A 15482-nucleotide genomic window follows, 5' to 3' on the forward strand; every position below is an offset into this window, starting at 1 on the left:
TATCTGAAAATATACACATACATGTTTTCATATGTACATACAGCTTTGCCCCAAGCCTTTATTCTCTCAATTACTTATTAATATCTCTTATTCATTCGACAGATCTTTATCGAACACCCACTAAATGCCTAGTAACACATTAGGTGCTGGGAATACAGAAATGAATAAAGACACAACCCTCCCATTTTACCACAAAGCACTGCTCTCTCAACAGATACCACACACATGTCACACACATACCACATATACAAAGGCAACCCTGCCTCTACCAGCTGGCATCCACTTTCCCTTTTCTTTTTTCTTTTTTTTTTTTTTTTTTTTTTGAGATGGAGTCTTGCTCTGTTGCCCAGGCTGGAATACAGTGGCACCATCTCAGCTCACTACAAGCTCCACCTCCCAGGTTCAAGTGATTCTCCTGCCTCAGCTTCCCAAGTAGCAGGGGTTACAGGCATGTGCCAACACACCTGGCTGGTTTGTGTATTTTTAGCAGAGACAGGGTTTCACCATGTTGGCCAGGCTGGTCTCAAACTCCTAACCTCAAATGATCTGCCTGCTTCAGCTCCCAAAGCGCTGGGATTACAGGCGTGAGCCACTCCACCTGGCTCACATTCCCTTTTCTTACATTAATCTCACACACATGCACACGCGCGCATAAAATGCATCAGATACACATATTCAACCATCTCTCACGGCTTCACCACAGCTGATACAAACATTCACCAAGCCATATTATACACACATCCATCCCTCTCACACAGTTACCCAAACACATCTTAAACACACAACCACACAACCGGTATTCAGGAGCATGCACCTTGTTTGGCTCACTGGAAGCCTCTGGCCAGCGAATCCTCTCAGAGAATGGATACAAGGGCTCTGGTTGACCAGGGTGTCTCTGGCTGCAATTTTCATACACCCAAGACCAATTCAGCCACAGTGAGACCAGGGGCCAGTTACCCTAACCGCTCAAAGCTCGAACTCTCCCTCCATCGAATTAGAGGGATGGTTCATCCTGTTCTCGTAGGCAGGTTTTGGGAGAAAGACAGAGGAACCAGCGGATCAAATTAAGGTTCTGGAAAGAAAAAGTCCTCATACATTCCAGCTGTCTTACTGAGGCCTCACGTTAAAACAGAGGCACATGCGCAGACACCGTCATGCTCGGGAACTACTCACTCTACTAGGCACTCGGCTCCCGTCTGCAGACGCTGCTATTCAAACAGACCCGTTCACACAGCCAATACACAGTGCCAGACTGCCGGCCTCTACACACAGGCAAACACACAGACACAGAATTTCACAGTTTAGGAAACACCTGAACTCCTTGGAGAAAGGGTGAGAAGGTGTCAGCTTAACTAAAGACGCACAGTTCCTGATGACATATCCCACAACCTTGTACCGATTACCCCACGAAAACAATCCCCAGACCTTTCGGGGGTATTTGTCGATCACAACTACAGATCCGGGGGGCAAACGACTCTCCAAAGCGCAGGCTTCCCACACCCAGGGCCCCACCTGCAGGGTGTCCACAGGCACCAGCCACAGGACACCTGTCCCCAGAGCAGTCCCGGGCCACGTTCGTTTTGCAGGCGCACACGTGCACATGCACACACTCCCTCTAAAGCCTGTGCCTCTGGGAGGACAGACACACACACACACACACACACACACACACACAGACACACACACACACACACACACACACACAACCGCTGAGCGGCCCACAACTCCTAGCGGGGCGAGGGGAGTGGCCCACAGCTCCAGGGGCCTGAGGCACACACGGGCTGGAAAAACAGGGAAGCGGGGCCGAGAGACGCGCTGGGGGACCCCCCTCCCCAGCGCCCAACCAGACCCTCGTGGAAGAGGCTCCTCCGAGCCCCTCCTTCCCTCAGCCCCTGACACGCAGCCGGCCCGGGCCGCGCTCCACCGCTTCACCCTCCGGGCCAGACTCTCGGCCTCGGGCACCTCCCTCCGGCGAGCCTCCCTGCCCAGCGCCATTCCATACTCAGCCCCACAGCCCGGGTCCCACCCCGCCCCGTCCAGCCCACCAATCTCCCACCAATCTCAGGGGCTCCATGCCCGGTCTGTCATCGGGAGACACTTATCCGCCATCTCCGCCCCTCACCCAAACCGTCCGCTCCGCGTCAGGAACCTGAGAAGCCTCAGCCACCCTCTCCCTGGGTTTCCCTTTACTCTCGGAGGCGCTCTGAGGATTCCGTGGTGAAAAAGCAGCACTCGCTTCCTGCCCACAGCCTCTCAATCCCCATTCTCCCTCGCCTGCCCCGGAATCCCCATCGGGCCCTTCTCCTCACACTCGGCGTCCTCACACCTAGGCCCTCATCCCTCTGCGCTTGCCCAGGCCGCATTTCCCGCCCGCCGCGGGCGGACCCTCACAGACTGCCGCCCACTGTCCACCACGCCCCCTTTCCGAAGGCCCTGCCACACGGCCCCGCCCCCTGCCTCGTGGGCCCCGCCCACACCGGTCTTTCCACACAGGCCCCACTCACAGCCCCTGACGGTCCCACACCGGGTCGAACCCCTGTCTCGCAGACCCCGCCCACACTGGCGTTCCACACAGGCGCCACTCAGCCCCTCGCGGTCTCACGCGGGGCCCCGCCTCCTTCTCGTAGGCCCCGCCCACACTGGCCTTTCCATGCCGGCCCCACTCACAGCCCCTCACGGCCTCATACGAGGTCCCGCCCCCTGTCTCATAGCCCCACCCACTGCCCTTCAGGGGCCTCATGGTCCCCGCCCACTGCCTCTAATGGGCCCCATCCACGCAGACCTCACCCACAAACCTTCACCAGCGCCTCACAGCCCCTCACCCACCAGGCCCACGGGGCTTCATGCGCCCCACTCTCAGCAGCCCCTTCAGAACCTGACCACACAGGCTGCCCGCAGGTAGCCTCTGGACTCACACTGACCACGCCCGCGCCGGCCACGCCCGCTCGCCCCGCCCACCGCCAACCCCACGAGCGCCGTCGCCCGGACACGCGTCCCCGCCGCCCTGGCGCTCTCGCACCCACTCACAAGTCCTCGCGGCTAGCCCCCCGGCCTCAGGCACCCCCGCAGGCCCCGAGCCCCACGGGGCGCCCCGGGACCTCACCCCCGCGCCCAGGCGCTGGCGGCCGCTCTCCGGGGCTCACCTTCGCTGCAGAACTTGCCGCCGAAGCCCGTGTGGCTGCAGTCGCAGCCCACCTCGCCGGGGGCCAGCACGGTGCAGAGGCCGCCGTTGGCGCAGGGGTTGCGCGCGGGCGCGCACAGCGGGTCGGCGGCGGCGCCGCGCAGGCCCTGGCTGCCCAGCAGCGCGGGGGGCCGTTCGCCCAGCTTCAGGTTGGCCAAGAGGCCGCGGAAGGGCGGCTCGTACTTGACGGTGCTCAGCGTGAGCGCCGAGAGGCGCACGTCCGGCGGGATGCCGCCCACGAACAGGTCGCTGGCCACCTGCATCTCGCGCCGCTTGGAGCGCACCTCGGCGGCGCGGGCCTCGCCGTCCACCGCCAGCGCCGTCCGGCGTGCGTCGCGGGTCAGCAGCACCATGTGCCAGCGGTCGTCGGCCACCGGCGTGTCCAGCTGCAGCGTGGCCGGCTCGGCGCAGGACAGCGTGAAGCGCAGCCGCAGGCGCCCGTCCACCAGCAGCAGCTCCAGGAAGTCGCAGTCGCCGCCGTCGTCCAGGTAGAGCAGCAGCGCGCGCGTGGCGTTGGTGCGCAGGCTGAAGCTGAGCTCGCCGCTGCTCGCCGCGCCCGCCCAGCGCGCGTAGCGAGCCCACTGCCCTGGGCCGCCGCCGAACTCCAGGCCGTCCGCGCGCGCCGCCAGCACCAGCAGCAGCAGCAGCAGCGGCGGCCGCCACCGGCTCCCGGGCGCCATACCTCCGGCGGCCCCGGCCCCGCCCGGCCCCCGGCCCCCGCTCAGGCTTCAGAGCCGCGGGCGCATGGGGCGGGAGGGGCCCGGGCGTTCCCCGCGACGAGCGGGGCTCCCTCGCCGGCTCACAGTGCCATGGGCCCGGCTGCGGGGCGAGGCGCGCAGAGGCCCAGGCGCCGGCTTCCCTCGGGCGGCGGCGGCAGCGCCCCTCCCCCGCCGCGGGCTCCGACGAACGAGCGGGGAAGGATGCCTGCGGGAGAACAGAGAGGAAGGGGTTAATGAGGGGCTCCAAGGGGCTGTCGGTGCTGGGCTCCCCCCTCATACCAGCAGGCACCCGAGTATTCCCCTGCAGAACTTAGGCCCTGACCTGGAGAGGGTCCCGAGGCAAAAGACACGGACTCCGGGGGCCAGCACTTGGGAGAGATGGCACGCAGTAGGAGCAGCAGTGGTTCGAGATGTGGACAGCGGAGAGGTGACATGTTCGAGCCCGGTAGGAGCCCAACCCAGCTGCCCGCGGCCTCACCCTCTCAAAGGACCCGGGTGTCAGGACCAAGGCCAGCTCTTTGGGCGAGGCCTAGGAACTCTGCTCCGCCTAATGACCCCAGGCCCTTCTCCGAACCGCCCAACCTCTAGGCCTGGCTCCCACCACCAGCCACGGTTCCTCTCATCAGCTCTTCATACTGGATAATGAAGTTGCTAAATAATTCATTGGGATTAATTAAATGCCAATTCGTCAATAGTATCACAGGGCAACCAGACTGGGAAGGGGACAAGGGAAAGAAGCCAGCCAGGACCCAGATACCCAGACCCCAAGCCCTATCCATCCAAGCAGGGACACAGGCATCCAGTTCTGTCTCTAGTTCCCCTAAAACCACGCTCATCCCTTCCAAGACCCCAGCCTCACCAGGCCAGGTCCTTTCTGAAGCTAAATGTCTGTCATTCTCAACTTCCAGCTCCCAGCCCTTAGCCTCAGGACTGGCCCCACTACCTGGGCTCTCTTCACCCCTCAGTTCCTTCTGCCCCCCTCCTCACCAAGATTGGGGGAGCCACCAGGAGGCAGGCAGGCTCATTTGCATAAAATTGCCTTTCTGAAATGATTACCCTTGTAACGGGCTGTCAGAGAGCAATTTATACCCCACGCCGGGGAGGGGAATTTGCATCTCGTTAAACTCCAAGTCGTAATTATTTATATCCAACAACCCTCCTGAATATTGCATTGATTTTATTTTGGGGAGGGAGGGAGGGAAGGGGGTGGGGAGAAGCCTGAGAGAGAAGCAGGTTGGGACTAATGTTTAGGAAGAGACAGTGAAAGACTGAAGCAGGGGAGGAGAGAAAGAGGAAGGAGAGGAAATGACTGAAAAGTGACAGAGATGGAAAAGTAATAGAGGAGAAAGGTGGCCTAGTGGGGAGAAATGAAAAAAAAGACAGAAAATTAAATTCCAAATCCAAACAGCATTTGTCAGAGCCCTGGATGCTGAGCCTTTTTACAAATGTCATTTTACTTAATCACTCTGAGAAGTCCCATTATTCTCTCTTTTTTTTTTTTAATAATTTTTTTTTTTAAAAAGATGGGGTTTCTCCATGATGGCCAGGCTGGTCTTGAACTCCTGACCTCAGGTGATCCCCCCACCTCGGCCTCCGAAAGTGCTAGGATTACAGGCGTGAGCCACCGCGCCCAGCTGAGAAGTCCTATTATTCTCATTAACTACTGGGGAAACCCAGGTAAAGAGGTCTGGGGACTTGCCCAAGGTCACACAGGCAGTTAGCGGGTGCCCTGCCGTGTGACCTTGATGTGGTTGTGTGAGGCAATGGCCCTGGCCTGTGGGGAGGAAATAAACACAGGACAGCCACAGGTGTAGGTGAGAAGCCACAAGACAACGAGGGGGCTGGCTTCGGAAGGGGAAGGTTCCAGGTGTGCAGCGAGGAGCTGAAGAGCTATGTGGGAGGAAACGAGGGACCCCCTAAAAAACCAGTGAGGGGGCACCTGGAGAGTGACACGTGTGCAGAGGAAGATGGGGCAGAAAAGGCTTCAGCAGGCCGTCGGGAGCGCTGGGGGAGCCATCTCCAAGAGGCCCGAACAGCTCAGCCCTCGGGTCCTGCCATTCTGCTCCTGAGACCGCTGCCCTCCCAATCCTTCAAGGCTCCAATGGGGACCTGAATGTCCTGCCCCAGTGCCCCTCCAAGGACTGCCCCTGCCAGAGCAGTGAGGAGGAGATCCAGGCAAGCAGCCCCCACTCCTTACAAACACTGTCGGGTTATATATAGCTTTGCCACTGCCTCTCCTCATTGGGTAATGGAGATAATTAACATGTGCGGGCTAATTAGCCAATCAAATTAAATGCAGCACCTGCTCCCAGCCTGATTGACGCCCTCACCCCCCCCAAACACACACACACACACACACACACACACACACACACAACACACATCCCCAGCCCAGGGCAGGGGAGGGGGCCCCTCAGGCATCAGGGGAGGGAAAGGTCTAAGCTCCCCGTCTTCTCCAGAAGGGGTAGCCAGAGACCCTCAGCAAAGGCACAGCTCTATGGCCAGAATAGTGACCAGCCTCCCTCTCTCCCTCCCTCCCTGCTAGGGTCTCCATCTCAGTCTGGCCTGGCCTAGCCTCTGTCTGCTGCTCTACCAGCACCCACCCCCACCTCCGGACACTATTTTGGGGAGGGAATTAATTAGCTATTGATTTCCGCTGGCGGAGGGAAAAGGATTTCGTGCTGCTGTCCACTCACCCCCAAGCTCAGAACAGGAGGGATTCTTTCCCCTGCCCCACCCCCAGCCGAGTCCCCTGGCATGGTCATATCCGCCACCCTCTAGGGAGATGGCAGACGGGTTCTGTGAGAAAGGCTAGGGGCAGGGTCTCCCTCCATGCAGGAAGTGGGGGAGGACAGATAAAGTGAAAGATGGTGGGGAGGCCGCCAGAGGCTGGAGGGCAGACACCTGGGTCCTGAGAGCCAAAGGGAATGTTATCTGGGTGGAGGGGCAGGGGAGCAAAGTGTGTGAGAGGCCAGGATGGGGAGGCTGTACCGGTCCCTATGGAGGGAGAGTGGGAGGGGGTGCAGTGCAGGCAGGCTTCTGTGAGCCTGTTCAGGGGCAGAGGCTGGGCTGATGCACTGCCTCCAGGGAGGCTCGGAAGTCGGGTATGGGCCTGCAGCCCCTCAAGGCTCATAACTCGTTTTCCCTGCAGCCCACAGCTCTGCAGCACAGGCCAGCCAGGCTGCTGGGGGCACAGGAACTTCGGAGCAGGCCAGGAGAAAGCCCCAGCATTCCCTGAGTCTTCTCTCCCTAGGGACCCACAGACCCTTGGGGTGGCTTCGAGCTTGCAAGGCAGAAATGGCCCCAGGAGGAGTGAGCCAGCAGACACCTGAGTCCTTCCCATTTCCCCACCCAGTGTCCAGGAAACATGCTTTTCCCCCTAGCACCTTTCCTCTCCCTGTGCCTCCCCCGCCCCAGACCCAAGCTGCTGCCGACCCAGCCTCCAACCCATCCTTCTCCCAGAACACAGGGGCTCCTGCTGCCCTGGGATGCTCCATCATCCCTCCTTAGCTGCTGGAACTCAGCAGCAACCCTTTCTCCAGAGGTCTTCTCCCCACAGGCCAGGGCCATTGCCTCACACAACCGCATCAAGTAAACAGTGTCCCCTGGAGTTGGACAAGGCAACAGCTCCTCCCCAGGTTCACGCAGTGCAGAGGAGGCCCCCTGCACCCACAGCGTACAAGTACTGCCCCCCAGGCCCACTTTTCTTCTTCCATTGCCCATTGCCAGGGCAGGGACACTGCCAGAGTGGCCCTGGGGTACCTGCCTGCTCACTGATATCAATGCAGTGCACACTGCCAGCCACTGCTGGCCCAAAGTCACCACACCTCTGGGAAGCTGACCTCCTGAGTAATCCTGGGGTTCCGTACCCAGTCAGCTCCCTAGTGCTGCCCCTACCCACAGATAGACTCCGCAGCCTTGGGCCAGTGGTGCCCAGAGCTGGAGTGAGAGGGGCCGGGGTGGCTAGGCTGCCCTTAGGACTTCTGCCTCTACTCCCCAACATTACCCTCTCCCGATAACTCTTCCTGGGTCCTCCTAGGCCAGAGCCTCCTCCTCATCTTCCCATGGCTAGGCCAGTGCCACTGAAGCCTCTGGGCTGTCAGCTTTGGGCTCCCTCGGCATCAGACACCAGGCTGGACCCCATGTGCCCCGTCTTATCAATCCTTCAGCTTCTAGGAGGTAGTTTTGTCACTCAGGCTTACAGACTAGGAAGCTGAGCTCAAAACGATGAGTTCACTTGCCCAAGGCCACAGTGCAGGTAGAGACTGTGCTGGCTCCAAGACATTTCTTTTACACCTGTGTCTTCGGCTCAGAGCTCACCTTCCTCTCTTCTGGCCTTCACAGGGACACGGCTGTCTCAGGTGTCCCACTCTAAAGCCTACTCCTGGGCCTGGAGACAGAGACCTCAGAGCTCATGGGGTTCATCTTCTCCTTTTTTCCTGGTGTGGAAACTGATTCTCAGGGAGGGACAGTGACTGCCTGGGATTACATAGAAAAGCAAGACTAGAACCAAGGTCATTGGCCTTCCATTCCAGGCACTTCCCATTGCACTTGCTGACCTAGACTTCGGCCCTTCCGCCTGACCAAAGGCCTCAGCCCCACACCACCAGGGGCAAGTATGCAAATGGATGCAAATTCTGGGGTGAAGTGGTCCATGCCCACACGAGCAGAGCCTCTGGCCAGGGCCCTCTCCCCATATCCACACAGCCCCCTCTCTGTGAATACCCACACACACAAACACACGCCCATACACACACCTCCAGCCATGGGAATGCCAGCCTCCCTCTGGCTCTCCACTCCTCACGCCAGCATCCTCTCATGCCAGCTGGGAGTGAGACAGCAGGGGCCTCCTCCAGGCGCCAGGGAGGAAGAGCTGGGTTTACACACATTCTGGTGGCCCCAGAAGGCAGCCCATGGACAGGTGGGAGAAGTGCGTGCAAAGGGGGGAGATTTTGGCTCAGGCTAAAGAGAAACTTGCTGGCAATCTAAAGCATCCAACAGTGGAGTAGGCTGCCTCAGGGGGTGGTGAGTTCCCCGTCTGTGGAGGTGTTCGAGGTGAGACCGGATGACTGCTGCTCAGAGATGCTCGGCGTGGGGGGGCTTTTGGATCATATGGAAGGAGACAGCAGAACTGCTTGACCCCTGAGGTCCTTTTCAGATGCAGAATGTTTTTTGGAGGGTCCCCTCTCCCCCCTGAAACCCGAGGCAGGATTGGCAGATGGTAAACAGTTCCTACCTCCCTGTCCTCCCTGCCCCTTCCTTCCAGCCCTGATGATCCGGCAAAAACAAGGGAAGATACCATGCCTGTCCACACCCAGCCACCACCTCAGCAGCAGCAAAAACAAGACAGTGCAGTGGTTAGCAGCACTGGCTCCAAAGCCTGGGTTCAAATGCCAGCTCTACCCCTATCTAGCTGTGTGACCTTTGGTAAGTTACTCAGCCTCTCTGTGCTTCAATTTCTTTATGTAAAAAATAGAGATAATAATAGTGTTGCAAAATGAGAATTAACATACATAAAGCACTTAGTACAGTGCCTGGCATAGACTAATGTGTGAAAAAAGTGTGTCATATTAATAATTATTTTAAAAACTTCTCATCTCAGCCTTTTACAGTTGGCAGCACTACTAGCACCTAGTGTTTCCTTTGATTCTCACCAGGGCAAGATAAGTATTATCACTGCCCCTTTTACAGATGAGGAAACAGACACTCAGACGGGAGAAGGGACCCACCCAAGGTCCCACAAATCGTAAATGGTGACACTGGGATTCAGATTTGGTTCTGTCTAATCCCAAGCCCTGGTGTCCTCCTCCACTCTGCCGGGCACTTTGTCTTAACTTGGAGGGCAGGAGGAGAAACAAACAGGCCTAAAGATAAGTCAGAGTCCGGTGCCAAGGTGGGCTGGGCATGAGTGGGCATGTCTGTGGGTCCCCAAGCAGCTCGCTATGTCACAGAGAGAAGCATGGAGCAGGCTGGGCCCAGGAGCTGGTAGCTCAGGGTGCACAGGACAAGGCTGCTGCCGGCTGGCGGAGCTGGGGAAGCGGGTGGCCTGGGGACAGAGGTGCGGTGGAATGATTCGGAGGGGGGGCCAGAGGACAGGTGCGTGGGAGCATGGGGGGCGGTGGGAGGGGTAAGCACCAAGCATACCTATGCTGTACACAGCTGGGGCACAACAGCCTGGACGGGTGCACCCCAGTGATGCAGAGGGGACAGATGACTTCCACGGGCGGCCTTGTGAGTAAGCACAAGGTGCCTGGGAATGTTCCTAAAGGTATCCATGACAGGTGTGTGTGTGTGTGCGTGTGTGTGTGCGCGCGCGCGTGTGTGCATGTGCAGGGAAGGTTATGATAATGACAATAAAAATAGCTACCATCCACTGGGGCCTTCTCTGTGCCTGACAAACACACTAGACAAAGTGCTTCACACAGGCCAACCACACAGTAGGTACACAAGAAATACGCTTGTTACTACTATCATTGCCATCACTCTCCTCTCAGCGAGCCCTCGAAACACCCCATTAGATAGGGTCGAGGATCCCATTTTACAGGTGAGGACACTGAGGCTCACTGAGGAGCGCAGCAGAGTCCGTGCAGCCTCACCCTCACCCCACCATCCCAAACAACGGGGGCGGCAGTGGGGAAGCAGCTTCGTAAATGATAAGAAGGTGCCACACCCACGCCTGAAGGCGTGCACCAGGACTATTTGTTGAATGAGCCTCTGAGAGCCCACAGGCCAGTCAGTGTGGCAGGGGCGGGGCGGGGGAGCTGCACTGACAGATGGAGCAGCAGGGTGGGTGGCATGTGAGGACACACTCTCTCGGGGCATCTCTGTGGGGGCTGGGCTTAGGAGCGGCAAATGAAAGGACAGTGTCTCCAGCGCACAGGCAGGTGTGGGTGCCCCTGTGCCTGAGGATTGATGCTGGGAGGTGGCGTCACTTCGAAATGGGAAGACCCCCCCCCCAGGAAGCCAGGAGTGGCTGGGTGCTGGACTCCACTGGGAAGGGTGGTGGTTGTGGCCAGGAGGGATAGGAGGGCCTGGGCTGAAGGTACATAGATAAGAGAGTAAGAGAGAGAGAGAAAATAGAAGAGAGGTTTGGGGGTGCGCCAGGGCAGAGAGGGTGTTAGCAAACGTGTGCTGGTGTGCACACGCACAAAGGCCTGGGGCAAAGTGCTCAGCACCCTGACAGACATGCACATGGTACTTTAGGATGAGCTTGCTGGGGGGCAGGGGCTGGTGTATCTGGGAGGATGTGCACACATGCTGTGTAGACGGAGGACGGATGGTGTGTCCAGGAGGAGAGAGCATGTTGCAGGTACTGAAGGTGGATGTGGAAGAAGCACAGGTGTGCCTGCGATGGCTGTGAGCCTGGGAGGTGAGTGGTTGGATGGGGGCCGGCAGTGCCCTCACCCTTGGATGCACGTAGGGGCTGTGCATGTGTGTTGTGTACGTGACAGCAGGGCTCCTGGGGGAGGTCTCAAGGAGGCAAGCACGAGGTGGCAGCCTCTCTGGGTGGGAAGTGCGGGTGGTATGCTGCCGGGAGGTGTATTGTGTACGCAGGTGTGTGTGCCTGTGTAGGTGTGTGTCTGGGTGGATGCCACCGAGCATGTGTATCAGTGTCAGAGTGTCTGTGTCACTGGCAAGGGCAGGCAGGAAGGAGCAGCTGGACCTGGGTAGTGACTGAGCCTGGAAGGAAAGAACTGTCCCCACCAGCCACTGGAGCACGCAGCCCCTCCTCTCAGAACTCCACTGTCATATGGATTCAGCCAGGGCCAAGATGCCAGGAGAGGCCCGGGCTCTTGGAAAGAATTGCCCAGCAGCCATGGCTGGTTGGTCCATCCCGCCCACTCCTGTGGATCTGAGGGCAGGACGGATCTGAGAACACTTCCTCTAGCACGAATGAAGAGCCCTCTCAGCCAAACCCTTCTCCCCTGTTTCCTGAAAGATCCAGCCACGCCTCAGATGCCAGCATTCCTGGAGCCATCCCTGGAAGCAGGAGGAGCTAGGGACTGAGAGGCTGAAGCACCCACAAAATAGAAGGCCTCACACTTTGCGAACCGCAGACCTCCCTCCCCTTCTCCTTCTTTTTCCCTTTCTTCCTCCTTCTCTGGCAGAAGACAGAGAAAGTAAGACCCTAATGTCCACCCTCCCCCGAAACGAACACCCAGACACTGGGAAGGTGGACAAGAAGGAAGGATAAGAATAAATGGAAGAGGAGAGAAGCCCACCCCCCATACATTCAAAAACAGGGGTGTCTGGAAGCCCCAGGGCAGCCAAGGGACTGGGGACCCAAGGCCCACCCCCTAAAAAGCTATTTCATTATTCCAGCTGGACAGCCTCCTCTTTCACCTCCAGACATCAAGAAAAAGCCCCCTTCCAGCCCTTGCTAGCTCAATGAGGCATCAAATGCCCTCTCCCAAGACCCAGGAGGGAGATGAGAGTAAAGGAAACAACAGCACCCCAAAGCCAATTGTGCCCTCAAGAGCCCATCAAGGGTTCAAGGGCTCATACCTCGACCCAAAGACCCCAGGGAAGACTGCTGCTTCAGCGGGGGGCGGAGGCTGGGACATGAGAAATGACCCCCTCCTCTTTAGGGGTGGGGGAGAAAGCCCAGGGCCCTGCAGCTTCCTCTCCCCCTGCAGCACTCTCTGACCAGAACCCTGTCACCGCCCCCAGGGTATTCCCACCCCAGCAAAGCCCCCTCCTACTGATTTCCCAGTCTCCCTCTCTCATCACCCCCAGCCTTCCCCCGCAAGCTTCCGCTCCTCTCCCTCAGACCCCATCTTTCTCAGCTCTCCACCAGCACAGACCCATCTCTGCCTGGAGCACCTTGGCACATTCCCCTCTGCTCTCTCCCAATAACCTCTTCTCCCCTTGGCTCCCATCCCCCAGGAAAGCCTGGTCCTCAGTGGGTTCCCCCAGAACGAAGCCCTTGGCCTGGCCCCTCTCCTTCCCTCTCCACTTCTCTTTTCTCTCCTCTCCAGCCCCCTCTCCTCTCCTCCCACGAAGCCCAGTTCCTCGCTGGTTTCTACCCTGCAGACCCTCCAGAACACAAGAGCCCCTCTGGCCCGGCGCTGCTTCCAGCCTCTGGGGCTAGCACAGACTGGGGGTCCCCCTTTAGAACCCCCTCGCAGTCCTCTGGATGCCCCTCCTTCTCTCCCCATCCCTTCCCCCAACGACCCTCCCTCCTATCCCTCTCCATTCTCCCCAGCTCAGGGCCAGTGCCCCTTCCACAGGGAGCCTCCGACCCCCAATCCCCCAGCGGCTTTCCCTCCTCGCTGTCACCCGGCCAGCCCTCTCAGCGCGGCGCCCCCGCCCCCCAATTCATCTGTCCTGCCTCCCCCGCCCCCTCCGATCCGCTCCCCTCCCCCCGATCAGCTCCCGCCCCCCGCCCGTCTCCGCCGCAGCACCCCCTCCTGTACCTGGTTCTCGGGGCGTCAGGAGCTGGACGGTGGGTAGCAGAGCTACAGGGCCGCCCCGTCTCCGGCGGGTGGCAGAGCCGGCGTTAGCGGTGTCTGCCGCCTCGCGCTTCTCTCACTCTCCGCCGCGTCCCCGCCCGCCTGCCCCGCCGCGGTGCCTCTCCGAGGAGGATGCTCCGCGAGTCAGGGCGGCTGCTCCCGCCGCCGCATCCCTGCAACACCGACTGACGGCAGCATCAGCACCAGTGCCCGCCCCCGAGACGCGCGCATTGGGCCACGCTGCGCTGACGGACGAGCAGCGCAGCCAATACAAGGGCGCATGAGCCTCCAGTCCGGCAGCTCCACAGCCCCACTCCCTCCCCTGCGCGGGACCCAGGAGTCCGGGACCCGCGGCACCTGCGCTCTTCCCAGCCTCTCAAGGTTCTCGGGCGCCCGGGCCCCCAACCAGGCGGACCCCTAACCCGGCCTCAGTGTCTTTTCTGGGAACACAGGCACCCTCGCCCCTCGCCCATTGGGTCGGGGCCTTGGGTCCCGCACCCTCCCCCCAAGGCCAGCGGGTCTGCTGCGCGCAGGGGCTGGGACGAGCCGAACGAGAGACCCCCTACTCGGGGTGCCACGGGAGCCAGGCTGGTGCGGGGCCTGGGCCGCAGCGCCCTCTGCTGGCTACCCCCAGGGGCGGGCCCGGGCTGCGAGGAGCCTAGAGAAGGGGAATCCGGTGGGTCCACGGCTGCTGGGGGCTTTTTCCAGCCGGTAGCCTGGCCCCCGCCTCCCACCGTCCGGATGGCCCCTGGCTTGGAGTCCCCAGAACTTAAGAGGGAGGGGCTTTGTTGGGATAAAGACGGAGGCGGTGGGGGAAGGAAAGGCAGAGATGGGGTGTTGGTAGACCTAGGAACTTGGGGTTTCCCAGTCCTGTCTCATGGGAATCCCAGAGTTTGAGGCCAAACTCCCAGTTCTGCCTGGAGCAGCCCTGGGCAGGGGTAAGATTTGGTGTCGGGGCGGGGTTGCGGCTGCACATGCCTGGTGACTGAGGGCACTTGGCAGCAGCCACCGAGTTTCAGAGTTAGAGTGGTGCTGGGGAGCACAGGTATTTCCTGTAAGAGCACATGCATCACTGTGCGTGTGTATGAGTATGGGGGGCTGGGGGGACACCATTCACTCACTCTGCCGATAAATGGTGCACCTGATACCTAGTGTGCATACCCCAAGGTTGGTCACTGGGCTGCTGAATGAGGCAGTGAGAGAGAGAGAGAGAGAGTGAGTGTGTGTGTGTGTGTGTGTGTGTGTATCACACGTGCCAGACCATTCTGCCAGCTCACTCCAGGACCCTGATTTCTGTTGCAGGGTCTGTGATCTGCACAGCTGGTGGTAGTTGGCACTTCCTTAGCCAGAGCAACGTACAAGAACACTCACATTCAACACCAATGCATCCACATCGGGGAGCTCACAGCCATGCACACCTATCTGTGAACACTGGGCATTCCCAGAGACACACAAGAACACCTGCAGAAATGCCCCGCCATGGTCATGCACCCACAGGAGGCACATACTGCCCAAGAACACACACAGTTGTGCACACAGGCACCTACACAGGCAAATGCATGCCCAGAACAGGTGCACCCAGGGGACCTCCCCGCAGTCATCCTGCACCCTACTCAGGCAATTTGCCAAGAGTGGTCAATTACTGAGTGGATTCATGTGGACATCAACCCCACCCGCCTGCCCGCAGAGGGAACCTCCTTCCCCAGCCTGTGAAGAGGTAAGAGGGGGACCCAGGCTGCAAGGAGTGTTTCCTAGGAGTCGAGAAGGGTGATCCCTGAGCCAGGTCCCAGGCTTAGGGCCCACTCTGACCTTGAAGAGACCCTCAGAGCATCCCCACCAAGGCCACTGAAGGAGTCACAGAATGGAACTGCTGAGTCAGGGCCTATGGATGCGAAATCGCCTCTCTGACCCCACAGCCCACTTTCCTGCCCCTCCTCTACTGTTCCTCTTCCTGCAGCCTACACACACACACATACACACACACATACACACACACATACACACACACACACATACACACACACACACATACACACACACACACATACACACACACACATACACACACACACACACACACACACGCATATCTTGTCCACCCAGGCATCAGGGCAAAGACGGACAGGTGCA

The 15482-nt window shown here is 59.4% G+C and overlaps 1 protein-coding gene across 24 annotated transcripts in view; it reads right to left on the bottom strand.

Annotated features, from left to right (window-relative positions):
- NRXN2 (neurexin 2) overlaps nt 1-13539 on the bottom strand; it is a 115516-nt gene extending 101977 nt beyond the window's left edge. For 14 of the 24 annotated variants that reach the window (XM_074401647.1, XM_074401643.1, XM_074401642.1 and 11 more), the window contains exon 1: nt 3144-3937. In XM_074401647.1, coding sequence (XP_074257748.1) covers nt 3144-3861 — 718 coding nt within the window. In that variant the 5' untranslated portion in view covers nt 3862-3937. Of the gene's footprint in view, nt 1-814; nt 2107-2149; nt 2364-3143; nt 4106-13316 lie in introns of those variants that run through there. The other 10 variants (XM_039470727.2, XM_039470729.2, XM_039470730.2 and 7 more) reach the window with 3 other exon arrangements.
- Nucleotides 13540-15482: the final 1943 nt, after the last annotated feature.

This window comes from Saimiri boliviensis, chromosome 6, assembly GCF_048565385.1.
Source record: "Saimiri boliviensis isolate mSaiBol1 chromosome 6, mSaiBol1.pri, whole genome shotgun sequence".
NCBI lineage: Eukaryota > Metazoa > Chordata > Mammalia > Primates > Cebidae > Saimiri > Saimiri boliviensis.